The sequence below is a fragment of the Carassius carassius genome, chromosome 43, assembly GCF_963082965.1.
Source record: "Carassius carassius chromosome 43, fCarCar2.1, whole genome shotgun sequence".
Lineage (NCBI taxonomy): Eukaryota > Metazoa > Chordata > Actinopteri > Cypriniformes > Cyprinidae > Carassius > Carassius carassius.
Window position 1 is genome coordinate 13,037,666 of NC_081797.1, and position 21,661 is coordinate 13,059,326.

Consider the following 21,661-nt stretch of genomic DNA (forward strand, 5'->3'; position numbering starts at 1 on the left):
TCTGAATTAAAAAAGTCATATACACCGATGATGCCTTGAGGGGGAGTAAATCATGGGGTAATTTTAATTTTTGGGTGAAATTTTCCTTTAAAGTTGCATATTAAATTGGGATATGCATTTTAACATCTTAAAATGTACACAATTCCACTTGAAGAGCAGTGAATATGTATCTATATGTGTAAAAGTAAACATACTTGAATCCCCAGACTGGAGCGCATTACATGAAACTGGTCGACAAGCTTTTTATGTAACGGCTTCATATCCTGTGGAACGAACTTCTCGTGCACAGCTAAACCAAATTCCAGAATATGGGCCTGCAAAAAGGGTAGAGAGAAAATTGTATTATTCTTAGAACAAAATAAATATTTACATAAACAATATAAAATAGGAAGATGTCTAGGAATATACTTAAGTTTTAAATATATATTTAAAAATACATACTATATTTAAAAATATATTTTAAATAAAACACACATCGCAGACCCAAATAATTATTGTTTTTGTACCTGTTCAAACATCAGTTCCCTAAGATGGGTAATTTTCTCTCCATCCTCTGGATGATTTGCGATGTAATCTTTCGCAAAGAACGCCTGCGTGAGGAAGAACATAAAGAGACGCATGAATCATTTGTATTCAGGCTACGTTTTAAGAAAAGAAGAGTTCATAAATAAACTCATACAGTGTGAAATTCAGTGCATGTCTCGCAGGAATTTCAATGCTGTAAACTAACCTGCACTCCTACTCATTTCTTAGAAACTATGATGCAACATTGCAAAGACGCTAGGGAACGTTTCCATGACTTTTGTTTAATACATCATGCTAACTGTCATACGTGTGACATTTTGATCCAGCTTTCATAGCCTAGTTACTAGACCTGGAGTCCTGTGATCTGTGGTAAACTAGTCATCTGTGCACTGAGGTGCATGCTGGGATTCAGGAGGACCCCTGCCGTTAGCTCTTTCCTTTTAATAGAGTTAGCTGAAGCTCACGCTCACAAAAGGCCAGTGCTCAACACGCTGTTGCTTGGCAACTGTCAGAGATACACGCAGCAAATGGTCCTATGAAGTGTGAGGATGTGGGCTAGTCATTAAACATCCAGCGAATGCTCTTTTTGAGGGCTTCAATGAAAGCAACAACTAGAAGCCAGTCTTTCCTCCTGCTAAAAGGAAGACAGTGAAACTAATAAATCTCAGACCAATAAACCACTTTACAGACAATTTATGTTGTCAAGGCTATTAGACATCAAAACATTTCGATCACAACAGTTATAGGATTTTAATATTTTGAATGCATTGTGTTTTATATATATAAAGGACATCAAAAGCTCAGAGGATGTTTTGTAATTGATATATATAACATTTTTGTGTAATAGGTTTTTTTTTTTGTAATAGTGATTGTTCACAAAATAATATTTTGCATTTGTATTCAGTTAATATTAGGGAGTAAATAACAGCAGCATCGTCACAAATTATAACTAATCAGTCGCCTAAAATATAAACTTAAATTATAATTAAAAAAATAAAAAATAAAAAATCACAGATTTCCCACATTTTACATAAATTATAGTCATAGTATTATATAATACTTTTGCTAATTAATACAATATAATATTTAGATTTTTAGAAAATCTGTTTTTCTGTGATGCATTATAAGATAAATATTGCGCTGTGTGCAATTAAATACAATTAAATAAAAAATAGTATATATATATATATATATATATATATATATATATATATATGTATATATATTTATTTTGTCAACATAAAAAATCTCTTATTAGTACTAACTTGAACTAAATAGTTGCCTAAAATATTGACTATGATTAAAATTACTTATTTTACTGGAAATAAAAATCAGATTCCCTAAATTTTAGTTACAGTCGCACTATGATACAATACATTTACAATATAATACTTATAATAGTTATAAAATTAATCAAATATTTACTTAAATGTTCATTAGTATGTTTTTGCATTGCTGTAGTTGTTCTGTATGTTGAAACTCTAGCTTGTCAAAATACAAACTGCTTGAACATACAAGCCCGAATCCATGTGACTACCATTAGTTCCTTATCAGCTTTGCACATTTCACCATTCTTTTTTGCAGTACTCTACATTTTTGATCCAGGTTTAAAGGTAGTGAAACAGCAAGCAACTCAAAGTCCACCTCTAATCTACCAGAAGCAGATTGACCCTGCTCTCCATCCAGTCCCGTACCTCCTGGTATCGAGCCAGTCCTCCATTGACAGCAGCATCGATGACTCCATTCAGACACATGGTGAGAGGGTTGATGTTCAGCATCTGCCTCATCTGACACTGAGCGATCAGCGTCCTCAACTGCAGCGTCTTATTTTCAATCACCTCGCTGGCGTTCTCCAAGGGACTCATCTCCACCTGTATTGAAAGCGCGCCGAGGTTATGATGTCTCTGTTTATGTTTAAATGATTGTTTTGATGGTGGATGTGCATGCAGTCTTGTGTCCAGTTACTTTAAATTCATGACATTGGCAAAGTGCTTGGAAAACCCTTCATTTTGCATGTGATGAGCAGTGTTTTCTATCAAAGCCTGTAGTCTGCAAGTGTCTTGTCAAAATGAGAATTTTCTTCTTTTTTTTTAGGTTATGACTCACCAGTTCCCTTTTCTCAACCTCAAACCAGCGAGAGATGCCAGGTAGACTCTGAGCGAGTGTCAGTGTCGTCCGCTCAACCCACAGGCTCTACAACACAACACAAACAGCATGAACATCACAAAACTGATTTAAAAAGATTTCATCATTTCATCATCTTAGTGCCCAAGACTTTGGCAACATCAAAAAATGAAAAGACCTGCACAGAGAGAGTGAGAGATTTAGAAATAGACAGACAGACAGACAGATAAATAGATAGATCGATAGACTTCAGTAAGTCTACAGCACCTTAAACTCGTTCTCTTTGTCTTTGGTGCCCTTGTGAAAAGGCCTGTCGTAGCGAAACCTCCAAATATGGTTGACCTTGTAGAAGCTCTTGATGTTGTTGGGGACTCCGTCTCTCTGCAGGACGTCCTGGTTTTCAGGGACAGGACTTACGGCATAGATCTGCAGATCTGAATCACGACCAGTTAAGGGACGTACAAAGCACATTCAGTCTTCACACAAACAGTAATAATCTCATTCTCTAATTCGTAGTTATCTCATTTGTTTTCTATTTTTAATGGGATTCAGGAGAAACCTCTGTGACAAAGGTGTCATATTATATCTTATAAATGAAGCATAACTGAAATTTAAGTCTCCTAACTGTAATAGAGCAATAAATCCTTCCTCTGAAATAAGTTGTAGCTACTCATGAAGTTGTGCCACAGATAAACTCAACTACCAGATCATTAGCAGCTGGTTGGAGTCTCTGAAGAGAAGAGGTCACAGAGCAGCATGAACTCAGTTTAGATACCCATCTGATTAGAAATGAAGCTGCTGGCTGCCGACCAACAGTTTACACATCTAACAGCTGGCTTATTAGCACTTCTCCATCATTTAATCACCCTTATCCACACACCAGCCCTCATCTAAGAACCCTCGAGGAGCTATATATACTGTATATATATATACACTACCGTTTAAAAGTTTTCGATTAGCAAGATTTTTCATATATAAGTTCTTTGTGCTGATTAATTTGACCAAAAACCCAGAAAAAAACCCTGTTATTTTGTAAAATATTATTGCAATTTGAAAGAACAGTTTCTATTTTTCTATATTTAAAAAAAAATAGATATTCCTGTGACGCAGTGCTGAATTTTCAGCAACATTACTCCAGAAATCATTCTAATATACTGATTTATCCTCAAATGTTGGAAACATGATGTGCTGCTTTATGTTTTTTTGGGACCTCTGATACGCATTTCAGAATTCTTTGATAAGTAAAGAGTTCAAAAGAACAGTGTTTATTTAAAATATTCATTTTGTGTTACAACACACACTAGTATTTAAAGAATAAAGATATTCATCCTTTTTTTCATTCAGCAAGGATGTATTAAATGGATTAAAAGTGAGAGTAAAGACTTATATTGTAAGAAAAGATCTGTTTTAAATAATTCATTCATTTTTAATTTTTATTCAAAGAATCAAAGAAAGTAGTATCGCAGGTTCCAAATAAATATTGAACAGCTCAACAGTTTCAACACTGAAAATGAATCAGCAACATAAAATGATTTCTGAAGGATCATGTGACACTGAAGACTGGAGTAATGATGCTGAAAATACAGCACTGCGTCACAGAAATAAATTATATTTTAAAGTACAGAAGTATTAGAAATTGCAATAACATTTCACAATATTACAGTATTTTTCTGTTTTTTTGATTTAATAAATACTGCCTTGATGAGCATAAAAGACTCCATTAAAAACATAAAAAATCTTACTGATTCCAAACTTTTGAACAGTAGTGTATATAATTTAGTTTTTCAATCGATTCAAAACCTTTTTGACTTTTTATGTGCCTTTCATAATGAACAAAAGATGAAAAAGTTCAACTTAAATGAATTCGACACAGATGTGTTTCAGGATACACTGTGCGTCTGATTGGTGGATGGTCTGGTCGGGGAGGTTGGCGTGCTGCATCGCGATGGCGTGAGGAAACTCGCTGAGCATCCGTTGCTGAAAGGCCTCCAGACGCTCGTAATCGTTCCCTCGACACACAAACTCTTTATTCTGACCGCCGGCAGCAACACACACAGACAGAAGTCATGAGGAAAGTGGAAGACACTGGACACAATACCAACAATACTGACTGTTTGATTGACTAAATGAGAATAAAGAGTTCTTTCATTATTCCTAATTCATTCTCATTTTCTCCTCCATTCCCATTACAATCATCCACACATTGGATAAAATGCGTATAGCTCAATAAAAAGGAAATGTTGCAGAAATGTTACAAATTATAGCTGTGTTGCAGGGAGATCTGGAAGGAAAGTGCCCCCTAGAGGACATGGTGACGAATTACAGGAAGACACTTGAACTGAATAAGTCATAATCCATATAAAATATTTAACTAATATAATCAGCTTTCATTATTTAACATTTCACAATTTTTAAGAATTGTGTACCCTTAAAAAGAAGGGGAACTTCTTTCCGTAGAAGCCGACTCTGAAGAACTCTGGCTCGAGCCGCTGCTGGTTCATTATTTTGTCGTAAAAAGAGGCTTCCATCATCTATCAAACATGCAAATAAAACAGACCATTGAGCACAACGTAACACAAACAGCTGTTAATATGACAAATTACTGCCACGATCTGAGAAGCAATCGACTGTGTAACAGAATAAACAAAAAACAATCGGCGAGATTCAGTTTAACAGTTAAATCCAAACGCCTCATTAGGATAACAATTGGCCGTAAGTGTAATGAACATCATAACAACTCAATTTAGTTCATATAAGAACTATATTTACAGCCACTGGGTGTTGGAACTGAGGTCTAGGGTGCAGGAAAATAAGGAAATAAATACTGTAAAACTATAAAGAAATCTGTGCTGTCAAATGATTAATCGCGATTGATCGCATCAAAAATAAATGTATTAGTTATATATATATATATAAAATGTATGTACATTGACATATTTTAATTATTTTATTTTATATTATATATCAATACATTCAATATATAAACATCTTTTTCTTATATACATATATATATATATATATATATATATATATATATGTACGTATGTATGTATATATACTGTATATACTGTATATCCATATACACACACACATATATATATATATATATATATATATATATACACACGCACGCATGCATGTGTTTTTATTTATATATACATAATATTGTTACAAAATGTTTATTTTTTTACATTTCTTTTAGTGCCGTCAAACAATTAATAGTGATTAATCGCATCCTAAATAAAAGTTTTTGTTTACATAATATATGTGTGTGAACTGTGTATATTTATTATGTATATATAAATACAAACACATGCATATATATATATATATATATATATATATATATATATATATATATTATATAAAATAAAATAATAAAAATATGTAAATGTATATACAATAATTGTTTTTAAAATATAAACTGTACATGTTTATATGATAGGTAAACATTTTTTACATGATAGGTAAAAAATTGATAGTCTGAATGCACTGTAAGTCGCTTTGGATAAAAGTTTCTGCTAAATGCATAAATTTAAATTTAATCTGCTAAATACATGTGTATTTATATATATATATATATATATAATTCATATACACAGTTCACACACATATATTATGTAAACAAAAACCTTTATTTTGGATGCGATTAATCGCTATTAATTGTTTCACAGCACTAAAAGAAATGTAAAAATTTTTACATTATTTGTTAAATATGTATTTAATAAATTAATAGCAAAATAAAAATAAACGTACATACTGCATGGTCTGTAAAGAGGAAACACTTACCCTCATCTTGCTGAGGTTCCTGTAGTCATAAAACGCTTCGTACTGATTGGCCAGCTCTCGACACAGTATGATGCAGTTTTCCCAGCACTGGAATGAATAGTTCAGTTTTTAAGACTTCAAACATAAAAGTATAATTTTAACTCCAATCAAAAACCCCTGCTCTCATTAAAACAGTTGCGTAATTGCAACAGTAGGTTTCAGCCACAAGATGGCAGTATGTAGGAAGAAAAGAACTTTTCTCATGTTGTCCTTATTCACAGTTCAGTAGCTGGATATCAGAACATATTGAACACACAGTTGTCACTGCAAACCTCTGGCTTGTTACTTACAGTAGCTTCCCTGATGCTTCAACATGAAGCCTTTTTAGTCACATTAATTGTTTTATGGTGAGTGGGGTGCATCTTAAAATGAGAGATGGACTGACTTTTCCTCTGTCGAAATTGTGTATGATGGTGAGATGAAGGCATTCCTTCCTCTGCCATTCGCTCTGCATGGGGTACGTGAGGAACTCTCTGAGAGGCCTTTCGGTCCACTCCAACAGCTCATCGTACAGCAGGAGAGTGTAGGACGCCTCTGCAACACAGCCACAAAGATCAGAAGAAAACACTGTCATTTATAATAGTAAATAATATTCTAATTGGACAATATTTATTAGTATTATTATTGAAATTATTATAAAATAATATGATTGAAACAATTTACATTTAAAAAGTCATATTGAAATTATATTAAGATTATTTACAATTATAATTGGTGTGGAAATTATAGTAAAAAAATTACAAATGAAAATGATACAGATCACCACAATTATTATTACCGGTGTAATTTTGTGCCTTCAGGTGCAGCTCATAGAGCTTGTGAATGTAACGGATGTACATTTCTTCTTTATTCAACTCAGTTTTATAGAAGTTCTGAAAAGAACAGGACAACGTGAGCAGAACATGCTTTTTCTGTAGTTCGCCTCCAAATAACTATAATAATAAAATGTCAAATGTGTCATATTTTATATCCAAAACTGACCAGAAGGTTGACTGTACATCCCATTGTTTTCCCATCAACCTCGCCGATCTTCATGCAGTCCCTGTGAAGAGATTCATCAAATGTGAGTGTGTTTGTACTGTATGCCCTATGGATGTGTGTGTGTGTGTGTGTCTGCTTTACCTGTAATCTAGTAATCTCTCCATTAGCCGTGTGACGGTAGCGATGTGGGAAATGCCACTTTCTCTCCAGGTCTCTCTCTCAATCTTCTTCAGGAGACTAAATCAGATATATTATGAGAACTGATTAAACAACAATAAAAACTTGATCATCCTTTTATTTCGTTACACCCAGCTGTACAGTGTATAGTACACGGTATTTAATGAGGGTCTCACCTCGGATACGGACCAAACAGTGGAATTCTGATGCAGAAAAATAGAAAAACAGTTTAAAATATTTTATTATATTTTTCAAATTTAATGTAAATTTTGAGGTATTTCATAGTTCGTAATATTTAATATTTATATAGCATATGCAGTATTTTTTATTTAAATGCTACTGCTCAGAAGTTTGAGGTCGTAAGAGTCTTTCACACCAATTTAAAAAAATACAGTAAAAACTTTAAGTAAAAACTGAAATAATATTTTAAAACGTAATTTATTCTTGTGATGCAAAGCTGAATTTTCAGTCTTCAGTGTCACATGATCCTTCAGAAGGATTCTTTGATGAATAGACGGTAAAAAAACAACATTCTTTTAAAAATTAGTTTTTACTGCAATTTAATGCGTCCTTGCTGACAAAAGGTATTGATTTTATAAAAAAAAAATCTAAAATAAAAATAAACGTACTGACCACAAACTTTTGAACAACAGCAAAGACTCTTTTATATTTATACTTCATCATTTATAGCACATAAAGTTTGACATTTATATAAATCGCTATACATTTATAGAAATATAATTTCTCATTGCAGCTACAAAACATCATGATTTAGGAAAGGATTCAAACTCACATGTTGTTAAAGAGCTCTCTGTATGTCTCATCTCCTTTTCCCTCTGACATCAGGCCCTCTAGTTTGTCTATGAGTTTGGCCTCCACCTTTAAAAAACAAAATGTCAACAAACAAAAAATGTATTATATCCTTAAAATGTCAGTTTTCATTTACAGCATGTTTTTAAATCCACTTACAGCATGCTACTCAAGGTTTCCTGCACCAAAAATGTCATCATGTATCATATGCATGACTATTCCAGGTGATATAATTGCATTCTTTTTAATCATTCATTTTTAAGTGATTTACATTTAGTTGCATTTATAAAATAATCTATATTATATCCATTGTAGTTTAACTTTAAATTTGCATGAGTTGCCCGAAATCTAGCTGACAATCTTTTTTCAAATTATGATTTCCTTCCAGAGCGACATGATCATGGTAAACAAGCTCGATATCCTCTCAGCCTTTTCCTCACACAAATGATTTATTGTGACACGAACATCACACTGTTCTCGCTTGTTCAAACATGTTTATGTCACTGTAATTTCAGCACCTGTTTGAAGTTGCCGCTCCGTCGCTGTTCGCAGTCCATCATATCGTGGAAAATGGGGATGAGGACGTTCCTCAGGTCCATCTGTGGCACCAGAGTCACCTCCATGAACGGACCAATCAGGGTGGGAATGAGATTTAACTTATAGTCACCTGGGAGACAAAACCATATATCGCTTTTATATGCACCGGTCATGTGACTCCATAAGTGCTCAATACAGAATTGTAAAAGAGGACGAACCCAAATGCTGCCACATGCTGAAAATCTCACAGCCAATCATCACTCTCATGTCACCGTACCTTTAAAAACAAAAAATAATCATATCAAATCTGGATATTGTGCTAATTGCAATGGCTTTCCCATTGGTGCAACTTGGTGTAAAACTACAAATGATCCAGTATACAGTAAATCACTAAATCTGCTGCTCATTAATCAGAATGTGTTATTTTACATCGTGAAATCTTTCAATCTCATTCCCGGTAAAGGAAAAGAACAGGAAGGGCTCTCACTTCTCCAGGACTTTTTTCCTCTTGGAGGGCGGGAACATTTCCAGTTGGAGGCAGGGCTGGTTGATGAATATTATACAGAGATAAAAATAGGACTCCCATACCTACAGATAAAAAGTGAGCTAATTAAGATGCTGACGATGATTATCTGCACTGCAGGCACATGTTGAACATGTTCCCAGGATGCTCTAGGAGATACATACAAGACATTTTTTCTCCTATGCAGTCTTTTTATATTATATTATATTATATTATATTATATTATATTATATTATATTATATTATATTATATTATATTATATTATGATATATCATACTATACTATATTACATTACATTACATTATATTATATTATATTATATTACACTATATTACATTACATTACGTTATGTTATGTTATATTATACTGTACTATACTATACTACATTACATTACATTACATTATATTATACTATACTATATTATACTACATTACATTATATTATATTATATTATACTATACTATACTATACTATACTACATTATATTATATTATATTATATTATATTATATTATATTATGTTATATCATACTATCCTATACTATATTACATTACATTACATTATATTATACTATATTACATTACATTACATTACATTATATTATGTTATGTTATGTTATATTATACTATACTATATTACATTACATTATATTATGTTATGTTATATCATACTACTATATTACATTACATTAAATTATATTAAATTAAATTATATTATATTATATTATATTATATTATATTATATTATATTATATTATATTATATTATATTATATTATATTATATTATATTATATTATTTACAGGTTAATTAATCCAACATTTTGCAGGCTATGATGCAGGCTATATTTGCATTTTTTTTTAATCATTATTTTTAAGAGTTTTCTGCAAGACAACTGAAAAGCCGGACTTGCATTTAGAAAATAAATTGCATGTCCACAGCAGTTCAACTTTAAATTTGCATGAGTAGTTCAAAGTCTTATAAACGTAAAGGTAAAATCTCTTTACCTTGAAGTCAAATTTCTCATTAAGGAAGTTGTTGCGCAGAGTATCAGAGAGATATAAGATTGTGGTTATGATGACACTAAACACAAACAAACAGAAACGTCAAGAAATGAAACATATCTATGGCTGAATAGGCTTATATATAAACCGTTTCAGGTTTTGTTTTCCGCACTTACTTATTAGCGACCAGTCTCATGACAGTCCAGTCTTTGGGGAACATGTCCGGTCGGATAAGTATTCTGAAGACAGTGAATAACTGCAGGAGGAAACTCTGGAAACGCAGATTGTAAAGTTAGACAACAGCAATCACTATCAGCAAACCAGAACGCAATCTGGTAAGGTTTATCAAATGCTCTCACCGTTAGTTCTTCTTTAGTGGGAAATCTGCTGAGAAGCTGCTGGTATTCTTTATCTTTCAACTGCCGCAGCAATGTGAGCAAACAGGCAACAAATTCACCCTGAAACACACACATTATTGTTATTAAATTTACTGAAATACTTTCCCTGAAGTAAAAAACAGAGATTATGAGAAAAGGTCACACGTACTGTAACATCCTGGTACTGCAGGCGCAGCGATGTGGCGGCAGGCTGAGGCCTGTTGGTCACTTCCAGAACAGTTTTGAGTAACACTCCAGACAGACTCTCCATGACCAGATTGACCTCCTCAGACACACCACACTCCTGCAGAGACAGACACAGATATCTGATTTGATCATAGGTGTGATCGACAAAGGACAAAAAAGCAGGAAACTATACGGTGCATTTACCCCCCCACCACAACCACACGCACACAGTGACATAATTTATATAGTATAATAATAAATTAATAAAAAATATTGTACTTGTTTTTTGTTTAAATGAATTTATAAATTAAATAATTAAAAAAGGGAAGAAAAATTTAAATACACATCTAAATTAAATGATTGAACAAAAAATAAATCATAAAAGGAGTAATGTGGGAAATACGCTTCAAAGACTGGGCAAAATAGGGATGAAATCCAAAAAATCTGTCAATAACTTGCTGCTGACCTGCACGAAAACTAGCCATTTATTGGGCATTTCTTGTCCTCCCAGATGTTTTGTTTTTCCTTATTTCTATGGTGTCCTTTACATCTATTAAAAATAGCATCTTTATTTGCCTCTATATTTTTGAAAGGTATCTTTTCTTGTGTTTTTGTTCAGCCATTTTGTCAGTGCTTTATTATAGACTTCTAGCATTGCTAATTCACAACAGAAGACGATTATTAGGTTGAACGTTCAGAATACGATTCCATAGGTTATATTTCAGCACGAATTTCGCGAATGGACAGCGACTCTTAAGTAGCACGTAGAACGAGTTCATGTCAAGTAAAGTTTTTGGGAAAAGCGCATGGAATTGCGGCGAGCGTTTATAACCTTGCTCGTTGAGAGCGCTCTTCAGAGCTAAGATACATTGTTATCGGGAAACTCGACCCAGATCAGATTTAAGCATTCATTAAAGTGAATCGGTTCAAAGGAGTCATTAGTTCACAAATCGGACGAGTCATTAGTGGACAGATATGCTCATATGCTCCGCGCATATAACGTTACTCCCAAATATATTTTTAGGTCGCACAGATTACATTTCAGGAGCATATGCAACAAAAATGTTGGCAATTTCAAGCCTTGTAGAAGCTGCTAAACTTTCTAGCTAGAAGTAAGCAATAACCAACATGGCGTTACTTTGCTAAGTTAGCCCAGAATCGTTTAACATTAATGTTAAAGTGACGTGACATTCAGCCAAGTATGGTGACCCATACTCAGAATTCGTGCTCTGCATTTAACCCATCCGAAGTGCACACACATAGAGCAGTGAACACACACACACTGTGAACACACACCCGGAGCAGTGGGCAGCCATTTATGCTGCGGCGCCGGGGAGCAGTTGGGGGTTCGATGCCTTGCTCAAGAGCACCTAAGTCGTGGTACTGAGGGTGGAGAGAGGAATGTACATACACTCCCCTTACCCACAATTCCTGCCGGCCCGAGACTCAAACTCACAACCCTTTGATTGTGAGTCCGATTCTCTAACCACTAGGCCACGACTTCCCTTATGGAATCATGACAAATCAATCAATTGATTGGTCAAATTTTACTAGACCTGCATATAAAAATGAAAGACAATATATTGCAATTGCTTACATGAATCACCTGTGTTCACGGTCTTCGTCAGTCAACTGAAGCTGTTCACGTGATAAGATGGTTGGGTGTGTGCGCATTCAGAACGGTGCGCGTACACTTTGAACTTCAATCGTGACAAATTATTGGACTACTTGCGGAGTGACATGACGACATGATTCAAAGGCACAAAAAACGTTGACAGCGGTGAGCGATCATTACCAATACCCGACCCATCGCAACCGCCTACACCCCAAACCTTTTTTTTTTTGCATGATTTACGAGAGCATCATTTTCAAGGACGAAAATGCCGGATTTCCGGATTTTTCCGGAAGAATCACACCCCTGTTTGATTCAAATGGACAAATACATTTCCATCTTTTTTAAACGTTCCATATATTTTAAATATGTGTTGATCAAATTAAAATAACAATTAATCACATATATACATATTTACAAAGAAAAGCAGTAAAGGAGAAAATATTAAATAAACATCAGTTTCAGGTTAAAATATTTCAACGCACCAAATTCCTTATGACTATATTTACATACAGGCCAGGAAGTCAAAATTAATAACCCCGAACATTTTTCTTTACACAATCAGCAAATAAAATAGTTACCAAATCTCACCAGCAATTATAATCAGGAAAAAGTAAATAAATAAATAAAAAAAGTTAAATAAATAAATAAATAAAAAGTTTCAGAGTAAGACTGACCGTGGCGGCTGTGTTGAGCGTCAGCATGCTGGTGAGGATATTGGCACACAGCACCAGCTCCCTCTGCTCCTGCAGGTGTGTGTGCAGCAGACGCAGCACTACAGGTAACAGCACACACCTCGACTCTGACAACACACACATATAAGAATCAAATAGCATCTAACCCTATAAAGCCTACTGTATCGTATTTAATATGCAGATATCTAAGGCCTTTGAAGGATTACCATCATCAAAACATTGCTGATTCCAACAAGCCTTTTGTCTGATTGACAGTTTATACTTTTTCAGCCAGATAAAGACCTTTACATTTAACTGTAAAAACTTACGGTCTTTCTGTTGTGAAATCTTTACTGATTTTGATAAGGTAAAAGCAAGAGTACCTTTACTGGACTGGAGTAAGTTGGGTTTGTCAGTTTTTAGAAAAATCATGGTAAAAGGTCTATCGAATATGACACAATCAGGCTTTTAAAGAAGGTTTATCTATTCATCTCTCAACCCTCATTTGTATTGCACTGCTTTATAAGTTTTGCCTCCATAATAAAAACTACACAGCTTTGTTCATTAAATACTATCTTACGAATACATATTATTGAGAGTATTTACTTTTCGGCCATATCAATATATTCAACTACACTACATTGCGTATGTATTTTCAGTTTAGACCATTGAATAAAAAATATCTAACTATATAAGCCATAAAAGACTGATGTATCTATGATATAAAACATTGATTGTTTTAGGCGTGTCAAAGTCTGACACGGTTGAACCACTGATGTCACATGGACTATTTTAATGATGTCTTTACTACCGTTCTGGACCTTGAACATGTCAGTTGCATTAGTGTATATGGAGGGTCAGAGAGCTCTCGGATTTCATCAAAAATATCTTAATCTGTGTTCCGAAGATGACCGAAGGTCTTATGGGTTTGGAACGACATGCAGGTGAGTAATTAATGACAGAATTAAAATTTTTGGGTGAACTGTCCCTTTAAACAGCAAAGGCACAGTGTACGCTAGCATTTAGATGGCCTCTAATGAACCTAGACTTGATTTTACAATGTTTCTAGCAATAATGATTCACTTTTAATTACGTTAAAACAGAAAACTGTGTGAGATCCTTTACCCGGGTTGACATAAAGTGGACTCTCCACGGTCTTGGCCATGCACTGGAGTTTGACGGCCTGTAGAGGGCAGTCCGTGTGTGTGAGGGCAGGCAGGCTGCTCAGCGTGTCGCAGGCCAGATTTGCCACCTCTCTCATGCTGAAGATCTTTAGCAGCTCGCAGCACACAGTCGGGAACGATCTCAGGAACACGGCCTGCGAAAATGCCAGTAAACGTTATTTAAATACAAAAAAAAACCTCATTAGTTGGAACCCTAGCGATAAAGTTGAATACTACATGTAACATGCTGCAGATTGTGTTTGGTTTGTGCATTTGTGTCAATGAAATGCTAACATCTACTTTCAAATGCACTTACACTTTGATTTAGTGTGAACATGTTCCTCTGGCACGGTAGGGGATGTCAAACAACAGATTGCAGTTCGCACACACACAAATATCGCGATGACAAATCTGGCACAGCTCCAGTCGCCTGCATGTGCTTCGGATTATGCCGCGGTGTCCAAAGACGCTTTGTTTTCTTGGCATTGTTAATTGAAATCTGCTCTCCTGCTGGGCTGTCGTAACGAGAACAGACCTATGTGAGAGCGAATGTGCGAATGTGTGCGCACCAAAAGCAATCTCGGAGAGAACGGAGCCCGTCGGACACACATGGCCCAGCTGACTCGGAGCTCTGCGGGCCGTGACAGTGTGTGGCGGGCTTTTAGCACGCTCTCTGTTTGTGTATATCAAGACTGGCTTAACTCTCCATAGGCTGACTGAGCTTTGAACACTGATATGCTGGCAGAACAAATCTGGGTGGGGCTGAAAAAGAAGTACTGTATTCAATAAACACTTGCTAACCTGTGTTTTCATAGTGTATTTGTTTGGCTATAATTGAGTGACAGATTCCAGGAAATGTTATTACAAATATAGTAAAACTGACAGTGCAGATTAGCGAAATGGTTCCAATATAGGTAAAATAATCTCTTAATCCAATTTCTTTACAAATCTTTCTTTAGAAGTCTAGTTTACTGATATAGAACTAAATCAGTGAAAATATCTGGAGGCCTATATCAATAGACAGTGTTTCAAATAACACTGCCCTCTCTACCAGATGTCACCAACAGCAGACCCAGGTTTGAATCCAGACAAAAGTTGGAAATGATTAATAATAATGATTTCTGTTAGTCCAATCACAAAAATTCACTGACTAATAATGCTAGAATGAGAAACAATCATAATTTAATCATAATCTATGACTACACATAATCTAATGCGGCATCTGTTTTTAATGGGAAAAATCTATTACTATTTATGTTATATACTATTTCTTATATTTCCTTCTTAAAAAAATATGTATTGTGATCCGCTTAATTTTAAAAGTACTTAAATTAAATATATATATTTGTTATTATTGTAAGGTATTATGGCTTCAAAACTTTAAAATTCACTATCAACATTTCTGGAAAAAAAAAAAAAAAAAAAAAAAAAAATATATATATATATATATATATACACACACACACACACATTTATATACACACACACACACACATTTATATACACACACACGTACACATATATATATATATATATATATATATATACACTGTATATATAACCATACAATGCAAGGATGCATTAAATTGATAAAATGACAGTAAGCATATTTATATTGTTATATTAAAAAAATCTAATTCAAATGCTGTTCTTTCAGACTTCAAGGACTAAGTGACATTTTAAATGTATTTAAAAGAGACTTTTATATTGGAACAATATTTCACAGTATTACTGTTTTTATTGTATTTCTTATTAAATAGATCTACAGGCTTGTGTGTGTGTCTCACCTGTGTGTGTGTGATGGGACTGATGCCTTTACTCTCATGTGACAGGAACAGGTGGATGGATTTGAAGAGTTCGTGAACAGAGCAGCGAAATTCCTCCTCGTTCTGGCCTCCGGTGGCCGCCGCGTACAGACGCCTGGACTGCACAATGTACTTAAACAAGTACTCAGACGCCTGCAAGCATATGATATCAAACAGCTGTTATTGACATGAACATATAATGCCAAACACAATGCAATGCAATACAATGATGATTGAGAGATGCACAAATAAATGTTTTCTCAAAACCTGACACTGGCATTTTATCACGATTTTACTAAAAAACAGAGTAAATGTACAGTAGGTTGCTCAAGTCCAGTAAATATTCATCTTGAGATATTAATAAAATATAAAAATTACTTTTATGTTTACCTTTAATGCTAAAATTACCTTTTATACTACAACCCGAATTCCGGAAAAGTTGGGACGTTTTTTAAATTTTAATAAAATTAAAACTAAAAGACTTTCAAATCACATGAGCCAATATTTTATTCACAATAGAACATAGATAACATAGCAAATGTTTAAACTGAGAAAGTTTACAATTTTATGCACAAAATGAGCTCATTTCAATTTTGATTTCTGCTACAGGTCTCAAAATAGTTGGGACGGGGCATGTTTACCATGGTGTAGCATCTCCTTTTCTTTTCAAAACAGTTTGAAGACGTCTGGGCATTGAGGCTATGAGTTGCTGGAGTTTTGCTGTTGGAATTTGGTCCCATTCTTGCCTTATATAGATTTCCAGCTGCTAAAGAGTTCGTGGTCGTCTTTGACGTATTTTTTGTTTAATGATGCGCCAAATGTTCTCTATAGGTGAAAGATCTGGACTGCAGGCAGGCCAGGATAGCACCCGGACTCTTCTACGACGAAGCCATGCTGTTGTTATAGCTGCAGTATGTGGTTTTGCATTGTCCTGCTGAAATAAACAAGGCCTTCCCTGAAATAGACGTTGTTTGGAGGGAAGCATATGTTGCTCTAAAACCTTTATATACCTTTCAGCATTCACAGAGCCTTCCAAAACATGCAAGCTGCCCATATCGTATGCACTTATGCACCCCCATACCATCAGAGATGCTGGCTTTTGAACTGAACGCTGATAACATGCTGGAAGGTCTCCCTCCTCTTTAGCCCGGAGGACACGGCGTCCATGATTTCCAACAAGAATGTCAAATTTGGACTCGTCTGACCATAAAACACTATTCCACTTTGAAATAGTCCATTTTAAATGAGCCTTGGCCCACAGGACACGACGGCGCTTCTGGACCATGTTCACATATGGCTTCCTTTTTGCATGATAGAGCTTTAGTTGGCATCTGCTGATGGCACGGCGGATTGTGTTTACCGACAGTGGTTTCTGAAAGTATTCCTGGGCCCATTTAGTAATGTCATTGACACAATCATGCCGATGAGTGATGCAGTGTTGTCTGAGAGCCCGAAGACCACGGGCATCCAATAAAGGTCTCCGGCCTTGTCCCTTACGCACAGAGATTTCTCCAGTTTCTCTGAATCTTTTGATGATGTTATGCACTGTAGATGATAAGATTTGCAAAGCCTTTGCAATTTGACGTTGAGGAACATTGTTTTAAAAGTTTTTCACAATTTTTTTACGCAGTCTTTCACAGATTGGAGAGCCTCTACCCATCTTTACTTCTGAGAGACTCTGCTTCTCTAAGACAAAGCTTTTATAGCTAATCATGTTACAGACCTGATATCAATTAACTTAATTAATCACTAGATGTTCTCCCAGCTGAATCTTTTCAAAACTGCTTGCTTTTTTAGCCATTTGTTGCCCCCGTGCCAACTTTTTTGAGACCTGTAGCAGGCATTAAATTTTAAATGAGCTAATTAAGTGGATAAAAGTGTAAAATTTCTCAGTTTAAACATTTGCTACGTTAACTATGTTCTATTGTGAATAAAATATTGGCTCATGTGATTTGAAATTCCTTTAGTTTTCATTTTATTAAAATTTAAAAAACGTCCCAACTTTTCCGGAATTCGGGTTGTACAATTACACTAAAAGGCATTTTACTTACTAAAAAAATATAAACTATCACTCAGATGACAGAGGACATAGGAGAGACAGCACATTTTTCAGCAAAGTTTTGAACATGTTGAACATTTTTACTTAACATACTGAATATAATGGAATTCATAAACTGTTTATTTAAATTGGAAGGAAGGAAGCAAGGAAGGAAAGTCAAACCTGGAGACATTGTGTGAAGTGCATTTTCCTTTTTTAAATATTTCAATTAGAAAGAGCAAAAACACCAAAAGATGAATGGCACACATTGTGCGCAGAGAGGTTTGAAGGGTTCAAGGTAAAAAAAAGTGTAAACTGCTTTCAAATAACACCTTTGAAGGGAGTAAACGCATGTGGATGCATTTGGAGAATGAGCCTGGCGGTCCCATGGCAGGTCATGAAAGCAAAACAGGCAAATTAACAAAAGAAAAGACAGAAGGCTTATAGCGTAATTGCATGATGGGTAAGAAAAGCGGTGGAACAGATGCATCAAGGGCATTCCTAGCTGCTGGGGAGGAAGCTCAGAAGATCAGCAGGGGGTGAGGTTTAACCCCGACATGATGGGCCGACTGAGAGAGACAGGGTGCATATGTTTCTTCATAGATTTGCATACATACTGTAACATACATCCTGAATGAAGCATAATATGTTGGTGTTCTCACCTTCAAAACCTGCTGGATCTGTTCCTGGTGCTCGGCATCAATGATACGATCCACATACCACTTCAACACTCGGATCAGATCCCTGCCGAGACAAGCCGTGAAAATCAGAAATCAAGAGCAATGTTTGTTTAATGCTACGGATTTATGTGTGAATGCTGTACGTTTCTGTTTGTCCTGCAGGGAAAATGCATCATATCACAAATTATTCATAGGCAGCACTCAAGATTTTATGGATCACCTAAAAAAAACATCTGCAGGTAAAAGAAAAATGCATGTGAAAATCTTTGCATGCTCATGTTACACCTTTACGGGTTTTTTTTCTGTTCTTTTTTACACTATTTTATATTTTAGTTATTCATTTAGTTTTAATGGAGAATAAAGGTTTACAGGTCAGTACAATATTTATAAACATAAAATATAAATTTATAATATATATAACAAAAATATAGTATTAAATGGCTTTCTCTGTAAATATTGGTATATGTGATTAATCGTAATTTAATTTGATGATCTGACATATTTACATTATATTACATAAAACTGGAAAAGCTGAATTTTCAGCATCATTATTCCAGTCCTCAGTGTCACAAGATCCTTCAGAAATTGTGTTAATATGCTGATTTGTTGATCAAGAAACATTTGTTTTGCTAGTTATTATTTTTGTGCAAACCGTGATAAAATAAAAAATAAAGCATTTATTTGAAATGACTTTACTGTCACTATTTACCTTAGTATTAAAATTATTAATTAAAAAAATCTTATAGACCCTCAAACTTTTGAATGGTATAGTGTATTTTGTTTGATATTGTTAGTAGTTTTTTTTTTTTTACACGGTTAGTTTTTGTCTTCTCAATATTAGTAATGCATTAAGAATTAACAATAAAATCCTTTATATTAGTTGTTCAGTGCCCAAATCTAAAGCTATTCCTAATATCAGATTTTTTGTAAATATAGATGTTATTCTGACCAAGGAATATGTCCTACTCAAGTATATGAATTCAATCTAACACATGCTTTAAAGTACATCTTAAATTTGCTCCATGCTGTTAACAGATTTTGTAATGTTTTGAAACTGATCACCAGAATCAGCGGGCACTGGCAGGTTGAATGCTTTTACAAGACCAATAAGGTCCTCCTGTTTATCCCATAAGGGAACTTACACTCAAGCAATGAAACATTTGATAGGTTAAGTGATGTTGATCGTGAATCAATGGCATTAAGAGTCCACAGGTCTTCATGAATACTTGATCAGCCACCAGGACACTTTGTAAACAGACTCTGGATGTTCTGCATTAATGGTAACTGTTGCCAATCAAAACTCATTAAAAAAGTTTAAAACATACAGAAGGACTGTGCTTCTGTGGATGGTGTGCACAGTAGGTCAAAATCTTGGAAAGCCTGAGAAAAAGATTGAGGCTAGTTTCCTTTTGGTTAAACTTCTGTTTTGTGTGTTTGTGTGTATTGCTTAATTTATAAAGTGAGATGTTGTGATTAATCACGAAGAAAAATAATTGGAGGAAAATTGGGTCTTTTATGAGGCTCTTGTTGATTTTGGAAGCCCAGGAGAGTAATTTGGCCATAAGGAGGAAAATGTTAACATTCCCAGCATGGGATTGCAATTAATGTTAACCACAGCGTAATACCAGCTCTCATTCCCCCTAAAGATTTTATTTAAAATCCAATTAGATCTTAATTAAACACGCTGTAGGACCTCACTAATTTTAAGATCTGTTGAGATTTTGCTAAAATCAACTGCCTTGAAAATATTACAGAGTCCAAAAATATTAACCAGGAACTGTACCTTTTTCATATGATTTATCCTATTTATATTTACAAAGATCTGACTGTTAATATGAATATATTTGCTGAACTACACAGGCCTCAATTCAGTTTGATTAGACTCAATTTTGTTCAGTTCAGTTGTGTTCTGTTTTGTTCAGAAAAGTTCAGTTGAGTTTTTCTGTTCTTTTCTGTTTAAGTTTATTTTGGTTCAGTTCGTTTAGTTCAGTATGTTCTGTTCTGTCGATTCAATTCAATTCAAAGTGACTCAAATCGGTTCATTACAGTTTTTTTCTGTTCTTTTTTGCTTTTAATAGAATTTATTTATCTTTGTTCAGCTAGAAACAACTCAACTGGATTTCATTTTGTTTGATTAAGTTTAGCTTGGTTTAAATCAGTTCAACTCATTTTTGTTTAGTTTCGGTGAGTTCTGTTCTATCAGTTTAAATTTGTTCAGTTACATTTGATTCAATTTGATTCAATGCAATTACTTAAGGTTTAGTTTAGTACTATTTTCTGTTATGTTCAGTTTGGAACATGATTACATTTTCTTTAATTCAGCTTTGTCCAGATAGAACAAATTAATTTGGCTAAGTTCATTTCAGTTAAACTCTGTTCAGTTAAATATGTCTGTTCTATCAATTCAAATCTGTTCAGTTAGAAAAGATTCACTTTTTCACCTATATTGTACTTTAAATGACATAATACAGACCTCTTATTTTACACTACTTAAATAGTGTTGCAAATGTGAGAACTACTATGTGACTTTAATGGTTTATTCACAAGTGATAACAGCGGTAAATAATCTGCCAACATCATCAGCTACATTTACTTCAGAGGCTTTAGGAATACTGAC

The 21,661-nt window shown here is 34.4% G+C and overlaps 1 protein-coding gene across 1 annotated transcript in view; it reads right to left on the reverse strand.

The window, feature by feature from the left end:
- The window catches only part of LOC132124812 (dedicator of cytokinesis protein 4-like), a 75,042-nt gene that overhangs the window by 6,577 nt on the left and 46,804 nt on the right, over window positions 1-21,661 (reverse strand). The window contains exons 25-49 of the mRNA XM_059535964.1: window positions 19,027-19,108; window positions 16,309-16,479; window positions 14,484-14,676; window positions 13,362-13,486; window positions 11,056-11,190; window positions 10,869-10,967; window positions 10,686-10,780; window positions 10,513-10,588; window positions 9,470-9,570; window positions 9,201-9,259; window positions 8,964-9,112; window positions 8,429-8,514; window positions 7,812-7,838; window positions 7,600-7,695; window positions 7,459-7,519; window positions 7,256-7,349; window positions 6,863-7,011; window positions 6,439-6,525; window positions 5,076-5,180; window positions 4,539-4,680; window positions 2,917-3,083; window positions 2,632-2,718; window positions 2,220-2,396; window positions 507-590; window positions 195-314 (exon numbers count right to left, since the gene is read on the reverse strand). Of these exons, the coding sequence (XP_059391947.1) occupies window positions 195-314; window positions 507-590; window positions 2,220-2,396; window positions 2,632-2,718; window positions 2,917-3,083; window positions 4,539-4,680; window positions 5,076-5,180; window positions 6,439-6,525; window positions 6,863-7,011; window positions 7,256-7,349; window positions 7,459-7,519; window positions 7,600-7,695; window positions 7,812-7,838; window positions 8,429-8,514; window positions 8,964-9,112; window positions 9,201-9,259; window positions 9,470-9,570; window positions 10,513-10,588; window positions 10,686-10,780; window positions 10,869-10,967; window positions 11,056-11,190; window positions 13,362-13,486; window positions 14,484-14,676; window positions 16,309-16,479; window positions 19,027-19,108 (2,767 nt within the window). The remainder of the gene's footprint in view (window positions 1-194; window positions 315-506; window positions 591-2,219; window positions 2,397-2,631; window positions 2,719-2,916; window positions 3,084-4,538; window positions 4,681-5,075; window positions 5,181-6,438; window positions 6,526-6,862; window positions 7,012-7,255; window positions 7,350-7,458; window positions 7,520-7,599; window positions 7,696-7,811; window positions 7,839-8,428; window positions 8,515-8,963; window positions 9,113-9,200; window positions 9,260-9,469; window positions 9,571-10,512; window positions 10,589-10,685; window positions 10,781-10,868; window positions 10,968-11,055; window positions 11,191-13,361; window positions 13,487-14,483; window positions 14,677-16,308; window positions 16,480-19,026; window positions 19,109-21,661) is intronic.